Below are 17,885 nucleotides of genomic sequence, written 5' to 3' on the forward strand. Positions count from 1 at the left end.
GGAGCTTAGCCCTATTTCATGCATTACATCATACGATTTTCCACGATTAATCTCACGGACTAATTCAAGTATCTCATGGAAATATTTCGGTTTTGAGGATCGGATATCATCCGGAAAAAATTTGTCGAAATCTGTTGTGAAATCTGATAATTGAAAGCAATAACGAGTCTTCTAACTAAGCCAATATACCTATTGACTTTAAGCAAGCAAGGCTATGTTCCCTCCTCCATATATACAAAAGTAAATGTGAAATTTCCAAAGCATGAAACTCATCTTTTTCAACTGTTTGGAGAATTACATTGAGCGAACAAATTTTTTTTAGGAACACAACCAAATTAATCAGCTTCATCAAGCTGTATGATTTAATGCATTCACTGCTAGATCTCACGCACTGTCCCCCCTGAGGGACGGCCTATCCATAGCGTTTGCAATATATTGGTCTCTATTTTCGGAGGTTTCATGATGTTCTCTACAGGGAAGAAAAGCAAATCTAGTGTAAAAAATAAAACGGACATTTTAAAATAAGGTGATAACGTTTGCATGGACCTTGAACCGATGCACCACGTGACATGCATCGACGAGCAGGCAAAATGGCGCATTTTCTGCAATGTTTATTTCATGAATGATTGAACCTTGCGATGTCTCCAGGGTTGTTCTGCATTAAGCTGCAACTCTTTTGTGGATGAAGTCCTTTTATTTCATCAATTCATTTTATTTAATCAACTGCTACATGTGGTGAAGACAGGCTTTAAAATTAAAGGCATCCTGTATGGTATGCAGGAACAGCCTGGCCAACTGTTCCTTATCAACCGTTTTATTGGAGTACTTGCGTGAGCACTTAAGCCACTTGCCAAGCACCCATTGTCGATAGCGGTAACGCGATACGTCATTCAGAGCAAATCGTTCACTCACTGCGGACGCTTTTGCCACGCCACGTCATTCAGAGCGAATCGTTCACTCTCTGCGGATGCTTTTGCCATGCCACGTGATTCAGAGCGAATCGTTCACTCTCTGTGGACGCTTTTTCCGCGCCACGTAATTCACAGCGAATCATTCACTCTGTGGATGCTTTTGCCGTGCCACGTCATTCAGAGCAAATCATTCACTCTCTATTGACGCTTTTGCCACGCCACATGATTCAGAGCGAATCGTTCACTCTCTGCGGACGCTTTTGCCACGCCACGTCATTCAGAGCGAATCTTTCACTCTGCGGACGCTTTTGCCATGCCACGTCATTTAGTGCGAAACGTTCACTCTCTGCGGCCGCTTTTGCCACGCCACGTCATTCAGAGCGAATCTTTCACTCTGCGGACGCTTTTGCCGCACCACATCATTCAGAGCGAATCGTTCGCTTTCTGCGGACGCTTTTGCCATGCCACGTCATTTACAACGAATCGTTCGCTCTCTGCGGACGCTTTTGCCATGCCACGTCATTCACAGCGAATCGTTCGCTCTCTGCGGACGCTTTTGCCATGCCACGTCATTCACAGCGAATCGTTTGCTCTCTGCGGACTCTTTTGCCACCCCACGTCATTCAGAGCGAATCGTTCACTCTCTGCGGACGCATTTTCTCCGCCACGTCATTCAGAGCAAATCATTCACTCGGCGGACGCTTTTGCCGCACCACGTCATTCAGAGCAAATTATTCACTCTGCAGGCGCCTTTGCCACGCCACATCATTCAGAGCGAACTGTTTGCTCTCTGCGGACGCTTTTTGCCATGCCACATAATTCACAGCAAATCGTTCGCTCTGTGCGGACGCTTTTGCCGCACCCCGTCATTCAGAGCGAATCTTTCACTCTGCGGACGCTTTTGCCGCACCACATCATTCAGAGCGAATCGTTCGCTCTCTGCGGACGCTTTTGCCGCACCACGTCATTCAGAGCGAATCGTTCACTCTCTGCGGACGCTTTTGCCACGCCACGTCATTCAGAGCGAATCGTTCACTTTCTGCGGACGCTTTTTCTGCGCCACGTCATTCAGAACAAATCATTCACTCGGCGGACGCTTTTACCGCACCACGTCATTCAGAGCAAATCATTCACTCTACGGGCGCTTTTGCCACGCCACATCATTCAGAGCGATTCGTTCGCTCTCAGCGGATGCTTTTGCCACGCCACATCATTCAGAGCGATTCGTTCGCTCTCAGCGGATGCTTTTGCCACGCCACGTCATTCAGAGCGAATCGTTCACTCTCTGCGGACGCTTTTTCTGCGCCACGTCATTCAGAGCAAATCATTCACTCGGCGGACGCTTTTGCCGCACCACTTCATTCAGAGCAAATCATTCACTCTGCGGGCGCTTTTGCCACGCCACATCATTCAGAGCGAATTGTTCGCTCTCTGCGGACACTTTTTGCCATGCCACATAATTCACAGCAAACCGTTCGCTCTCTGCGGACGCTTTTGCCACGCCACATCATTCAGAGCGAATCGTTCGCTCTCTGCGGACGCTTTTGCAACGCCACGTCATTTACAACGAATCGTTCGCTCTCTGCGGACGCTTTTGCCATGCCACGTCATTCACAGCGAATCGTTCGCTCTCTGCGGACGCTTTGTCCGTGCTCCGTCACCCCGAGCGAGTGGTCTGTGCTCAGTCACCCCGAGCGAGTGGTCCGTGCTCCGTCACCCCGAGCGAGTGGTCTGTGCTCCGTCACCCCGAGCGAGTGGTCTGTGCTCCGTCACCCCGAGCGAGTGGTCCATGCTCCGTCACCCCGAGCGAGTGGTCCGTGCTCCGTCACCCCGAGCGAGTGGTCCGTGCTCCGTCACCCTGAGAGAGTTGTTGGTGAAATAACACCAGATTTCCGAGCCGTTTGCCATATCAATGTGTTTTCTAAATTATCCAGCCAAATACTTTTTCCACCCATCACACGCAGCTGTATATAAACAATAATGTTTGTGAACATATCCCTGAACCGTCAAAATCAATGCAACGTTGTTTTTCGGTGAAAGCTACTCATGGTTCCTGGGTGGTACAGTTTGTACTGGAGTCAGTAATCACACTGACTCCAATCTGCCGATTCCTGATATCGGCCAATCACGTGTGTGTGTGTGTGTGTGTGTGTGTGTGTGTGTGTGTGTGTGTGTGTGTGTGTGTGTGTGTGTGTGTGTGTGTGTGTGTGTGTGTGTGTGTGTGTGTGTGTGTTTCATAAAGCATAAGATATGTTTTCTGCTAACTCTCCTCCCCCTATCTGCATCTCTCTCTGTCCCATCCTTGTTCTACCCCCCTCCCAATACAATGCAGTACCTTCCTCCCGCATCTCCTCTCTTCCCTCCCCTTTTTCTGGACATATCCGTACAGTGGTTATGTCTGTACTGTGTTTGTCTCTGTAAGTGTCCGGGTAGGGTTTGTCTCTGGATGTGTCCAAGCGGTGTTTGTCTCCGGCCAGCTTGGCTCCGGACGCGTCCGGGAGGTATTTATGTCTGGACCGGAGTTTGTCTCCGGGCCGTGTTCATATTATGAGTGGTAGAAAATGGATTTCAGACATTATTTTGTTTCAATCTTCACTGTTATTCTCTGCAGAATCATCTGTGCTCGTCTGCCTTCCCTTTATCTTACCTCACACTGTCTTCCCTTACCCCACCCCTTCTCGTTCCCCCTTCCTCCTCTCTCTCCTTTCCCCTCCACCTCTTCACTCTCCCCGTTCTCTCTCCCCCACCGCTCTCTCCCTCTTCCCCCTCTTTTTCTCCCCCCCCCTTTAGTATTACCATCAGCGAAGCGATGGATGGTATTTGCTAGTATAAAATAAAACATCCAAGCAGCAAGTGTGGCTTCAGAATTTCCCAATAATTTATGTGGTGATGCCCATATCTCGTCGACAATCATGAGCCATTAATGACAAGGGGCCATCAGGGGGAGGGGGTTGTTATGAGAAAAGACAGAGGTAGTAAAAACAAGAGAGGAAGGAAACAGATTTAGACACAAGCAGATGCAACACAGATGAAGAAAACCAATGGGACCAGTACCTGCACGGAAATGGGCATGCCATTGCTTGCTGAAACCAGCCTCAATGGTGCATCCTCTCCACTGATTAAGTGGCCTCCTTCAGATATGGTTCGCCGCAACACAGCAGATTCAGATCTTACAATGTTATCTGTGACCATTGCTACCTGGCAAGCAAAAGAAAACACTGTAAATGAAGGGGTGAGGAAATTGTAACCATTTGCAACATTATTGAACAGCAAAAAAAAATAAAACTGAGACAAACAGATGCGATTCTTTTTCAGATACAAACCGATTCAACACCACCACAACCCCCTTTCATAACCATTATCTTTTATACCCCATGAACCCTCCCTCCCCAAGCCCACCCTCTTGCCAGTTTTACAGTTTTTCCTTCCGCTTTTGTGATTGAGAGTTTGCGGCTGTATCCATCTTGTTCACCCCCTGCATCCTCATCTTACCCTCATTCTTCCTCACATCCTGTATTTCTCCAAATCTCCCTCCATTTTGTCATTCAACCCTGCTGTTGGAATGTCCTTCTCCACCTACCCTCTGCCTACTGTTATTTTTGTTCCGTTACGTGCTGATCCGTTTTGTGTTCTCGCTCCTCCATGAGTCTCGGCACTATATACAAAAAAAACCACTTACTTATTTGTGTAACAAACCATGCACCAATTTTGACACAAAACAGATTCAATTTAACAAATTATGAGCAATGTTGAGATTAAAGAAAAGGAATTGTCAATTGGCCACCTAGCATATAAAAAAGACCGTTTTTACAGCCATTTTTTCCCTGCTGTGCAAGGGTTGGCTTTTTCTTGAGGCAATGTTTTATGGCCGGATGCCCTTCCTGACGCCAACCCTGGTTACCTCTTACTACACACAGGGATACGGTACACCTATTCTAACCGGGGCATACACCGGGACCAGTACACTGGTACTCATTTCGCTGACCTCGGAAGGATGACAGGCTGAGTCAACCCCCTGGTGTTAATTCAGCAGCCAATGGGGCTTGAACTCAGGACCCTGGGATCCCAAGCCACCACCCTAACCACTAAGCCAACACCAGGCTTTGGCCACCTAGCATATCTGAATGCATAATCATCTAATGGATATTTAAAAAAAAAATGACGGGTCATATTTATATTTTAATTTTGAAGTCTCCTTCTTCAGACAGGGGTGAGTGACCATGTTCACTGTTCGTCATTTACGCCAATTAGCTGTGTGAGGTTGTCGGAACAAAGTGATTAGCTCCTGGCAAGATTGAAAAATGGGGCCATCTGTTCTGAAGCTCACCTGGATCAGGAGCAACAACCACTCAAACCCCCTGCAGACCATGAATTATTTAATGCCATGAGCAAACTTTGGTACATCAAGGGTGATGAAGGTTATGGTTTTATGATGAAGTTATGAAGGTTATGGTTACGAAGGTTATGAAATTCAATGGTTTAAATTTCATTGAAATCCTGTGTGTAGTTCAGAGTTGAGTGTAAATACCTATTTTAGGGGGGGGGGGTTAGAACCCACCCCCGTAGACTACCTCAAATGGGCGCAGATTTTGATACAGTCAATACACTTTGGTATCATGGGTGAGGAATGTTGTGGTCATCTTTCATCAAAATTGTGTGTGGTTTCCGAGAGGAGAGCAAATACACCTATTTTTGAGAGGTCAACCCCCCCCCCCCCATAGACCTCTTTGATGAGTGCAGATTTTTCTGCAGATGATAAGCTTTTGATGCATCATGGTTGATGAAGGTTGTGGGCAAGTTTCATCAAAATTGTGTGTGTAATTTCAGAGAAGAGAGCAAATACCTATTTGGGGGGGGGGAGCCCCCCCTTTTGTTGACCCCTTAATGAGTGCAGATTTTAATGTGGTACAACACATGTGTTGAAGGTTGTGGTCAAGTTTCATCAAAATTGTGTGTGTCGTTTAGGAGAAGAGAGCAAATGCCTATTTTGGGGGGGGAGTTAGCCCCCCCCCGTTCGTTGACCCCTTAATGAGTGCAGATTTTGAAGCGGTTGATACACTTTGGTACATTACGGGTGATGAAGGTTGTGTTCAAGTTTCATTGAAATCGTGTGTGTTTTTTGGAAAAGTTTTGGAGAAGAAAGCAAATACCCATTTGGGAGGGGTGGGGTGGGGAAAGGGGGAGGGGGTCAAAAACCCCCGTAGACCCTTTAATGAGCACAGATTTTGATGCGGTCAATATGCACTACATGACCAAAAGCATGTGGACAATCCTTCTAATTAGTGGATTTGGCTATTTCAGCAACACACATTGCTGACAGGTGTATAAAATCAAGCACAGAGCCATCCAATCTCCATAGACAAACATTGCCAGGAGAATGGGCCATACTGAAGAGCTCAGTGACTTTCAACATGGATGCCATGTAATAGGATGCCACCTTTCCAACAAGTCAGTTCATCAAATTTCTGCCCTGCTAGAGCTGCCCCAGTCAACTGTAAGTGCTGTTATTGTGAAGTGGAAAAGTCTAGGAGCAACAACAGCTCAACCGCAAAGTTGTAAGCCACACAAGCTCACAGAACGGGACCGCCGAATGCTGAAGCATGTAGTGTGGAAAAATCGTCTATCGTCATTTGCAACACTCACTACCGAGTTCTAAACTGCCTCTGGAAGCAACGTCAACACAAACACTGTTCGTCGAGAGCTTCATGAAATTGGTTTCCATGGCCGAACAGCCACACAGAAGCCTAAAATCACCATGCGCAATGCCAAGCATTGGCTGGAATGGTGAAAGATCACCGCCATTGGACTCTGGAGCAGTGAATCACGCTTCACCATCTGGCAGTCCGACGGACTAATCTGGGTTTGGTGGATGTCAGGAGAACGCTCCCTGCCCGAATGCGTAGTGCCAACTGTAAAGTTTGGTGGAGGAGGAATAATAGTCTGGGGCTGTTTTTCATGGTTCAGGCTAGGCCCCTTATTTCCTGTGAAGGGGAATCTTAATGCAACAGCATACAAAGACATTCCAGATTATTCTGTGCTTCCAACTTTGTGGCAACAGTTTGGGGAAGGCCCTTTCCTGTTTTAGCACGACAATGCCCTCTTATTATTCCTTTTCCTTGAAATCTTCCCTCCATGTCTCTTACTTGTCAGTTTCCTCTTTGGATATGCCCTGCCAAGTTTCTCTGCCTCTCCCTAATATTACGTTCAACAAATTCTTTGGTCGTTCACTCTCATCAACGCTTCATCATTTGTTACTTTTTCTGTCCAGTTGATCTTTTACATTTGCCTCCAAACTCACTTTTCAAAGCTATTTAACAAGTTGTTCTCTTTTTGTAAAGTCGAAATCTGACATCCATACAAACCACTCCAAATAAAGCTCGTAACAAGTTGCTTCCTGAGTTGTTTATTCGGGTTTTCGGTTCGCAACTGTCTCTTCTTTCTTTGTGCAGCTTTTCCTATTGCTATGCTTGTTTTTGTATTCCTGTTGCACCTCCCATCTGCAGATATTATGCTTCCGAAATACTTGAACTATTGCACCTGTTGTAGTTCTTTTCCTTCGATGAATATGTAAATATTTATTCGTTATTTTGAGATATGCATCACTGTTTTTGCCGAAGTTCACTTTCATTCTGAAGTGATTTTGGATCCCCAAATATATCGTTCAGTAAAAATGGTCACAACAATCTTGGCCCTGATGTTACTAATATATCTTACTCAATCTTGTAATCCTTCTTCTGTACTTGCTACAAATGAATTGTCATCTGTAAATCAACCTGATGCCACCAGTTGCCCCCAATTTAACACCACATGCAGTGTGTTCCACAGCATCCTCCCCCCCCCCCCCAAATGAAACAAATTTGAAGAAAACCAACAGGATTACATTTACAAAAATATGATGTTTTGTAGTGGGACCATCTCAATGCTTAAGCATATGTTAAAAAAAACATAGAAAGTCTAAATTTGTGCTTCTGATTTAGAAACGAATCAGTGGATAATCCTTATTTCATCTTCCTGGTACCAACTAAATCAACAGTTTAATTTTTTTTTTAATTCTTTTTAAAATGCACTACAGCTCATGGTGGAACGTGTGCATAAATGATATGCAAGAAAGACATGACATCACTGTATCTCAACATGAATTACATGGAAATACAAGGTGTCCCAAAAAAAGACCTGGACAACTTTGGTTGTTAATATATTTAGTACCACAAATGATATAATGACACCCTTTGGGTTTATAGTCGAGTCAAAATATGATCCGTATCACCTAACCCCAAAAATCGCAACAAAACGTTTTATTGTTTTAAATGTTTTAATGGGTCATGCTGCGTGCCAGAAAAAAGTCTCGGGTAATCTGACCCCGGTAAAGGGGTTAATTTGCATATTTTCAAGATGGCCGCCAATGAAAATTTCAATGTACTACAAACTTTTTTATGGTTGATTTTAGACCCTATAAATGTATAAGCAACATATAGGAACATGGGGTTTCTGAATCAAATGAACATAGTTTCTCCCGCCTATGACGTAACTATGACGTTTATGACGTCATAGCGAAAACCAAAAGCCAACCCCCTTTCTTAGGATGAAAGAGCACAGACAAAAAGCCCCATCAAGAAGATCACAAGGTGATTATGAATAACTGCTGTTTAGGCCTCCCATATGCACTTGTGCTGCCATCTGTGACTTTCAACTAAAACAATAGAATTTCTGGAACTGCTGATATTCACCTTTTCAATGTCCTTCAAAAGCATTGTCATGATGATAATGAATTAGAACCTAGCAAGACTACAAAGACTAGGTAGGGATTAACACAGAACATGTATAATCTCAACATGTAGATCATGTGGAAGTAATTGGAAACCACATGTGGCCTCGCCCTTGAGCAGAAGTATATATGGGCAGCCAATTGTAGAAAAATTCACCACATGTTTTTAAAATGAGTGCACCATGGGGGGGGGGGGGGTCATCCATTTGGAGACAAGCAATCCAGCAGTATATAGCAAGTACCAGGAAGGCTACCATGTGGTTCGCCAGAGTGATGAGTTCTGGGCTGGACTTGGGTCCGATCTTGTTGTCGAACAGACACTGATGCGATCACTCAAGTCGACTGGTGGATTGACCAGGGGCAGTGGTATGACGGAGGAGCAAGGTGCCCTGTGGACACTGTCGCCCCCCCCCCCCGTATGTTCGGAATATAATGTAGCCATGCAAGAATTCAATGATTGCACTTACACGTCGAGTGAACAGCACAAGGAGGCCACCGAGTCCAGGATGGAGAGGGACCAGTCAGATCTAGCAAAAATCCAAGAAAAACTTCAGTCATGCAATCCGTTCTCTGATGATCCAGCCTTGAGAAATGTTGTCACTGGTGTTGTAGCCAAGGATGAAGTGAATGTCGACAACTTGCAGGTAGTGGGGAAAGAAGTTGCTGAAAAGCTGACTGGACAACCAGTTTTCACCTATACATGCAAAAGGAAGGACAAAGCGAAAACTCTGGGAGATTCATCTGCTGTCCAGGTTACTGTCGACCAAACTATAGAGTATAGACCCTGCTCTTCTGTTTCAGAGGCTACTTGTCGTTTCTCGGGCAGGGAACCTCTCATTGGAGGACGTTCTTGAATATGAATTGTCTCCATTTCCCCCAGCTCTCTTTGAGGCGAAGCACATATTCAGGAAAGCAGACAAGCCACAGCTTGCGAGAGCAATAGATGAATATGAAAAAGGTTTGTCTACTGAGGATGAGTCGGACGATGTACCCAAGACGGACCACTATGTGTTGGATGGTGGCTCACTGATGCATCACGTTAAGTGGACGAAAGGGAGCACATACGGATCTATAGCCAACGGCTATGCTGACTTCGTACTCCGCAATTACGGGAAAGCTACTGTTGTCTTTGACGGTTATTCGGATGAACCATCTATCAAGGACAGCACACACCAGCGTCGTCAAAAGAAACATCATCCCAAAGTCAACTTCACAGAAGACACCGTGTTCATGGGGAAAAAAGATGAGTTCTTATCGCATGGTTCCAACAAGCAGGAACTGATAAACATCATGAGCCATAGGATAAAGGAAAAGGGGTGCACTGTGATAAACGCAACAGGTGATGCAGACTACGACATCGTGCAAGCAGCAGTACGAGCTTCCCAGCTGCAGTGAACAACACTGATAGGTGAAGATACAGACTTACTAATTCTGCTGCTTCACCATTTTGCTGAAGGTGGCAACTGGGACTTGTACTTCCGATCTGACAAGACGCAGGACCAAAGCAGAGTGTATCACATAAACAGACTGAAGAGCCTCTTAGGATCCCAGGCATCTACCATGATGCTGTTCGTATAAGCCTTTACTGGATGTGATACGACTTCGCGCATATTTGGGGTTGGCAAGAAATCTCTCTTCCAGAAAGTCATGAAAGGTTATGCTGGTTTGAGGTCATGTGCCCAAGCATTTGCTACACTAGGTCAAAGCACAGATGCAGTTGTAGAGATTGGATACAAGGCAATGGTCCAGGTGTTTGGTGGAAAGGGAACAGATACTCTCACTTCATTGCGCCACAGCATCTTGACAAAGAAAGTGGTATCGGCTGTGTTGTTTGTTACCCCAGAGCGTCTGCCGCCAACTGAAGCGGCTACTAAGCACCATTCACTCCGCACGTATTTCCAGATCATGACATGGATGGGAGAAGAGGCAGATTTGGAAGCAACAGACTGGGGGTGGAAAACAGAGGAGAATCAGTTCATCCCAGTAATGAGTGAAATGAATGCCGCACCAGACTCTTTGCTTCAGGTAGTTCACTGCAACTGCACTACCAGGTGCAGTACTCAACGTTGCACATGCAGAACCTACGGTCTACCATGCACATCAGCTTGTGGACAGTGCCAAATGCAGTCATGTAGCAACCCTTTCAATCAAATGTGGGGGGATGAGAATGATGACAATAACAATGCTGAGATGATCTAGGGCGACAATGAGCGTGGCTTATGGTAAGGCTGTGTGGCATACATACAGATTTCTTTTGGATTGATGATGTCCCATCTATGTAATTACAGGAAAGGGACAGCTTAACTAGTTCAAGGAGTTAAATGATAGCTTCACATGTCATTACATATTATATTATAAAACAACAGATTTTCTATGGCATACTCATTTATCTTTTTACTATGACGTCATATACGATTTTACGTCATAGTTACGTCATAGTACGTCATAGGCGGATGGAACTATGTTTATTTGATTCAGAAACCCCATGTTCGTATATATTGCCAATACATTTATAGGGTCTAAAATCAACCATAAAAAAAGTTTGTAGTACATTGAAATTTTCATTAGCGGCCATCTCGAAAATATGCAAATTAACCCCTTTACGGGGGGCGGGGGGGGAGGGGGGTCAGATTACCCGAGACTTTTTTTTCTGGCACGCAGCATGACCTATTAAAACATTTAAAACAATAAAACGTTTTGTTGCAATTTTTTGGGGTTCAACCGGATATAGACTACTATTATATGATACAGAAACTCAAAGTTTTCTTTATTTTCAGGTTTGGTGGTTTAATGTAAAATAAAATGGCAACTCCACAGGAGAAAGCTCATTGTGTCGAATGGTTCATTGAAATGAGATCCGACATGCAAGTTCAGCGTAATTCCTGTGCAAGGTATGGAAGGAATCCGCCATCGCAGATGAGTATCAGAGTGGTACAAAAGGTTAAAGGAGACTGGAAGTTGTCAGAAAGAGAAAAGTACTGGTCGACCAAGCACAAGTGCAGCAGACGTTGAACGAGTGCGTGAATCATTTCATCAAAGTCTCAGAAAATAAATTTGACGCACATCCAGAGAACTGGGGCTACCAACCACCACTGTACACAACATTTTGTATAAAAGACTGAAGCTTTATGCCAATAAGGTGCAGATTCTGCAGGAACTGCAGGAATTCTGCAGGAACCAAATGACAGACCAAAACGCAAGGCGTTTGCCTTGGAAATGCTTAGTTGCATAAAGGATGATGAAGCTTACCTGAAAAAGGTCATGTTCACAGACGAAGCTTGCTTTCATGTATCAGGGAAGGTCAACCGGCACAATGTGAGCATCTGGGGCTCTGAAAACCCCCACGTGGTCACTGAACACATTCGCAACAGTCCAAAGGTCAATGTGTGGTGTGGCCTTCTCTGTGACTGCTTGGTGGGTCTGTTTTTCTTTGCGAAGAATACAGTGACCGCAACAATTCACATGAACATGTTTGGAAGGATTTGCCTTCCCACAGATTGAAGACCTGCAACCCGATAGGATTTTTCAACAGGACGGCGCTCCCCCTCATTGGGCCTTAGTCGTTTTGAGCCATCCTGAATGAAAAATTTCCAGGTCGCTGGATTAACCGAGACGGACCAACCACCTGGCCCCCACAATCACCAGACATAACCCCCTTGATTTCTTTTTCTGTGGGAGTTTGTCAAAGATGGTGTCTACAACACCAAGGTGGCAAACCTGCAGGATCTTCATTCTCGGATCACAGCTTCATGCGCACTGGTGGACGCAAACATGTTGAGCCGATAATGGCAAGAACTCGTGTACCGCCATAATGTCTTACACGTGACAAGCGGAGCTCACATTGAAGTGTATTGATGGTGTGCACAAACCTTTACAAGTTTCTGTATCAAATAAAACAGTGTATTGTTGTATAATTTGTGGTTCTAAATATATTAACAACCAAAGTTGTCCAGGTCTTTTGGGAATACGCCGTACAATGCCTTCAGAATGTATTCACACCCCTTAACTTTTGTCACATTTTGTTGTGTTACAGCCTGAATTTAAAATGGATTCAATTTAAATTTTTTGTCACCAACTTACACAAAATATCCCAAAATGCGAAAGTGAAAACATGTTTTTGGAAATTATTACAAATTCATTAAAAATGAAAATCTGAAATGTCTTGCATCGAAAAGTATACAACCACCTGAGTCAATACTTTTTAGAAGTGCCTTTGGCAGCGATTTACAGCTTCGAGTCTTCTTGGGTATGTCTGTATCAGCTTTGCACATCTGGATTTGGGGATTTTCTCCTAGTCTTGCAGATTTGCTCAAGCTCTGTCAAGTTAGATGGGGAGTGTTGGTGAACAGCAATCTTGAAGTCTTTCCACAGATTCTCAATGGGATTCAAGTCTGGGCTTTGGCTGGGCCACTCAATGACTTCAACATTCTTGTTCTGAAGGCATTCCAGCATTGCTCTGGCTCTAAGTTTGGGGTCATTGACCTGTTTGAATATAAATCTTTGCTGCAGTCTTAGGTCTTTTGCACTCTGAAGCAGGTTCTCCTGAAGGATTTGCCTGCATCTGGCATCATTCATTGTTCCCTCTGTCTTTACAAGTCTCCCAGTCCCTGCCGCAGAAAAGCATCCCAATAGCATGACAATGCCACCATCATGTTTGACGGTAAAAATGGTGTTAGATGGGTGATGAGCGGTGATCGGTTTCCACCAGATGTCGCGCTTTGCATTCAGGCCAGAGTTCAATTTTAGTCTCATCAGACCACAGAATCTTTTGCCTCGTGCTCTCAGAGTATTTCGCATGCCTTTTTGCAAACTTCAGGTATGCTGTCATGTGCCATTTTCTCAGGAGTGGCTTCTGTCTGGCCACTCTCCCATAAAGCCGAGATTTGTGAAATGCTGCAGTGATTGTTCTTCTTCCAGCAGATTCTCCCAACTCAGCCAAGGAACTCTGTAGTTCTGTCAGAGTGGTCTTTGGGTTCTTTTTCACCTCCCTGACCAAGGTACTTCTTGCTCAGTTTGGTCTGACAGCCAGCTCAAGGAAGAGTCTGAGTAGTTCCATCTTCTTTGCCTTTCCTAATGATGGAGCTCACTGTGGCTCTTGGGAACTTTCATCACTCCAGAAATTATTTTATACCCTTCCCCAGATCTTTGCCTTCTCACAATTCTATCTCAGAGTTCTACTGACAGTTCCTCAGACTTCATGGGAGAGTTTCTGCTCTGACATGCACCGTCAACTGTGGGACCTCATATAGAAAGGTGTTTCTTTCAAAATCATGTACAATCAATTGAATTGGCCACAGGTGGGTTCCAATCAAGTTGTAGAGACATCTCAAGGATAATCAAAGGAAATTTGATATGCCTGAGCTCAATTTAGAGTGTCTTAGCAAAGGGGTTGAATATTTATTAATGCAAGACATTTCAGCTTTCATTTGTAATTAATTTGGGAAAATTCTAAAAACATGTTTTCACTTTGTTATTATGTGGTATTTTGTGTAGATCAGTGACAAAAACAAACAAAAAAAATCAATCCATTTTAAATTCAGGCTGTAACACAACAAAATGTGAAAAATTCAAGGGTATTGAATACTTTCTGAAGGCACTGCAAGTCGAGAATCGGCATATCAAGTAGAGAAACACAGTGTATGAGATGTGAACCTGCAATCCCAGCATCATGAGAAATTGGTTCAGGTGAGAATACTAATAAGGTGAATATGAAAACAAGCTTGCTTTTGTCATGAGGCAAGCTTTTCAAATATAACTTGCAGATGGCAGCTCCAGTTAATGCCAAGCCAACAGCACTTACACAAAGCTTTCCCCCAAACCGGTAACTTACAGTTTAAAATGTTAAAATTGATTTGGTCAATATTGTTGTTAGATGAGTTGCAAGTGTCAAGAATGATGAGAAAACTAAAGACTACCAATTGTCCCAAAGGTGTGTGTGTGGGGGCGGGGGGGGGGGGAAGGGGTCACAAAACCCCATTCATGCTGATAAATTCACATCCTACCTGTGTCGATTCAGCCCCTTTGCTGGTAACCATTGCAACATCGTTAGTCACTGCAGTCTCCTTTGTTGGCAAAGAGATGGTGGTCCCATCATGAGAAACCATAGCAATGGCAGTACCAAGTGCTTGCAGGTCAGCTTGTGAAAGATTCACCTGAACACCATAATAAATTAATTAATTGATAAAGGATCAAGGCCAATTAATTCTTTCTGTTAGGTTTGTTGCATACAAAAACAAGCCTTTACACATGCTGCCTGCAACTATCCTATCCTCCAGTAGTCTAATAGACTAAATGGATTGGGGGAGGGAGGGAATAATTAGAATGTCAGAAAAACCATTGAAAAAAAAACAAACAAAAAAACAAGTAGGGGTGGAATCCCCAAAAAAACAACCAAACAAGGCAGGAAGGAGTAACAAGGAAGGAATGACAACTCAAAAAGATACAACAATCCATTTATGGATTTCCATCATGGCATCTTTTGACATTTTTGTTGTACGTAGCAATAGTAACAATGGTAAGATGTCTATGTTAGAGGTAGTTGTAGATTTGTGGTGTGGGTTGGTGGAATTGTGCATTTTATTTGTTGTGGGATTGAGACAGAAAAATGTCAAAAGATGTCGTGATGGCAATCCGTAAAAGGATTGTGGTGCCATTCCGATCTTGTCATTCCTTCCTACCTTGTTTGGTTCTTTTTGGGGGATTCGATCCATGCATGTTTTTTCATTTTTACCTCCGTCACCGAAGGTGGACAAAGGTTATGTATTCACCCAGATGTGGCTGTTATCCTGCTCACAAGCAATCTCAAAAAGTTAGGATGGATTTGGACAAAACTTGGTGGACAGGTTGGCTGTGGTGACAAGGATGAATGCAGGACTTTCAAAATAACGCATGAATGCTAAATGAGTTCTTTTGCACATGCGCTGTATGTGCGTTTACACCGATTCGGTTTGGCTCGCAAGGCACTATTAACTTGCCGTTACTAGTATGAAATCTGAGTTTCAAATCGCCTTGTAAACACAATTTTAAGCATTTAGATGATATGGGGTTCACCACAATTGTTCTGTTCCTGAATGCAAATTGGATTCATGGAAATACAAGATATACGAGAAATATCCATGGATGATAAGAGTCGGGTCCCTATCATTTCTTGTTAATAGAAGTGAATGGCAGCAGTGGATATACAACACACACGTACGCACACACCTCACAGCTGTGAACTATTCTTGTTCTCAAAGTTTTGTGTGAGGGCTCTCTTCAGGATTGGCACTGAGCCCCAGAAAGTTTGCACCTGTAGTTCATTTGTAGTTACAGTCCCAGGGATGTTTTTAATGTATGTGAGGTCCCCATCTGGAATCTATCCATAAAACTAATCATGAAAATCAGAGGAAAATAATTATTCAAGTGATGATTAAAAAGGTATTTTAATATAATTAGGCCACAATCCAAGGAAAATAGGTCGACAATAATCAAATGCCAGATGCATAACTTCAGTGCAGGTGCACTATTATGATGCAAAGACATCTTAGAAGGCCAAGTGGTCTTTCAGATTCTGCATTGGCAAAATTGAGTGATGAAAATTTTTTTTTTTTTTTCCAAACCACCATTTGACCTTGACTTTTAACTCAGAGGGGTACGATTACGTGGAAATACACCATGCTCTAGGCCAGTGATCTTTACTATTGTTTCGAAGGGGGGCACTTTTGCCGATAAGACATCAGTGTGAGAGCCATCACACTGCCTGCAGAACTCCGTAATGGCTGCGATTGGGCCCCGCCTCCACATACTCTTCGTCGTTGTAGTTAACTGGGCTGCTAGCGTAATTATTTATACACTGCAACCATATCCTGATGTAGTGATGTTACTTTTATGCTACGCGTTGGAACACTCATTTGAAACCATGGGGTCAATTTGATAGCATTTATTGCGGATTACGATGGAGTGTCTTCACATTTGTGTATTATCGGCTGCACGTTAGGGGCCTCACTTTAGGCCACCAGGTGCCGCCAGTGGCTCGCAGGACGTGCAATGAAGAACAGGGCACTAGGCCATCTAGAAAGGGCAATTTTGTTCTGATTGGATAAACCTTAGTCAAGCTATGGTGAAAAATGTTAAATCGTCTATAATTAGGTCATAAACTTAAAAATTAGGTCAAGGTCAAAAATGTGAACCCCATCTTTCTTTTATTCCCATTATTGATAGAAAATTTCATTCCTAAAGTACAGCTGGATCAGCGATACAGCTCGGACATTGACAGAAAAGAGAAAGAACGAGAAAGCATCTGAGAATGCAAAGCCTGTCCACGTGTGCATTGTATTCAGACATTATTATTATTATTATTATTATTATTATTCCATACTAGTACGTGTCCCCGTACGCGCGTGGCCGTACATGCAAAATTTTTTTTTTTTTCAAACCGCATGCCAGAAACAACAACCACACAGGCCGTTCCTTCACCCTTGCGTGCCCGTACGTGCATGGCCGTACGTCAGGTCAGGTCAGGTATGGGAGCATGTGCCAGAACAGCGCGTCGCTGCGTCCACTTTCCGCCGGTACTCCGGGGGCCTCCGTCTGGCCATCCCCCAGGCAGATGCCAGGCCCATCCCCATCTCCTTGAGATGATGGTCAACCTGCTGCAACCATGAGGCACGTGGTCGGCCCACTGGCCTCCTCCACTCATGAGACTCCCTCGCTGAGAGAATCTGGTGAGCAGGATCAGCGTCAGGAAAACGAGCCACATGTCCATACAGCCGCAGCTGACGCTCACGGACTATGCAGGTAACAAATCTCATCCGAGTCTCTCTCAGCAACCGCTCGTTGGACACAAAATCCGACCAGCGATAGCCAAGGATTCTCCGAAGAGACCTGGTACCAAAGGAATTAAGTCTCCGTCTCAGATCCTTGGTCAAAGTCCAAGTCTCGCACCCATAGAGCAAGACTGGAAGTACCAAGGACCTGAAGACTCGGACTTTCGTCCTCCCGCACAGGTACCGGCAGCGCCACACCCCATGATCCAGTGAATCCATGACTCCCCAGGCCCGACCCAGACGTCTATTGACCTCCGGCTCACAACCTGCGGAGACATGAATATCACTGCCAAGGTAAGTGAATCTATCCACGACCTCAACATCCTCACCACAAACAGACACAGACAGGACAGCAGCATCCAAGATGTCACCGAAAGCCTGGATCTTTGTTTTGACCCAAGAAAT

At 44.3% G+C, this 17,885-nt stretch overlaps 1 protein-coding gene across 1 annotated transcript in view; it reads right to left on the minus strand.

Annotated features, from left to right (window-relative positions):
* ZNF143 (zinc finger protein 143) overlaps window positions 1-17,885 on the minus strand; it is a 145,415-nt gene that overhangs the window by 5,159 nt on the left and 122,371 nt on the right. Inside the window, exons 13-14 of the mRNA XM_085887023.1 lie at window positions 14,679-14,828; window positions 3,966-4,109 (exon numbers count right to left, since the gene is read on the minus strand). Of these exons, the coding sequence (XP_085743149.1) occupies window positions 3,966-4,109; window positions 14,679-14,828 (294 nt within the window). The remainder of the gene's footprint in view (window positions 1-3,965; window positions 4,110-14,678; window positions 14,829-17,885) is intronic.

The sequence above is a fragment of the Eptatretus burgeri genome, chromosome 6 (assembly GCF_056783735.1).
Source record: "Eptatretus burgeri isolate ZD-2024b chromosome 6, Ebu_testis_v1, whole genome shotgun sequence".
Taxonomy (NCBI): Eukaryota; Metazoa; Chordata; class Myxini; order Myxiniformes; family Myxinidae; genus Eptatretus; species Eptatretus burgeri.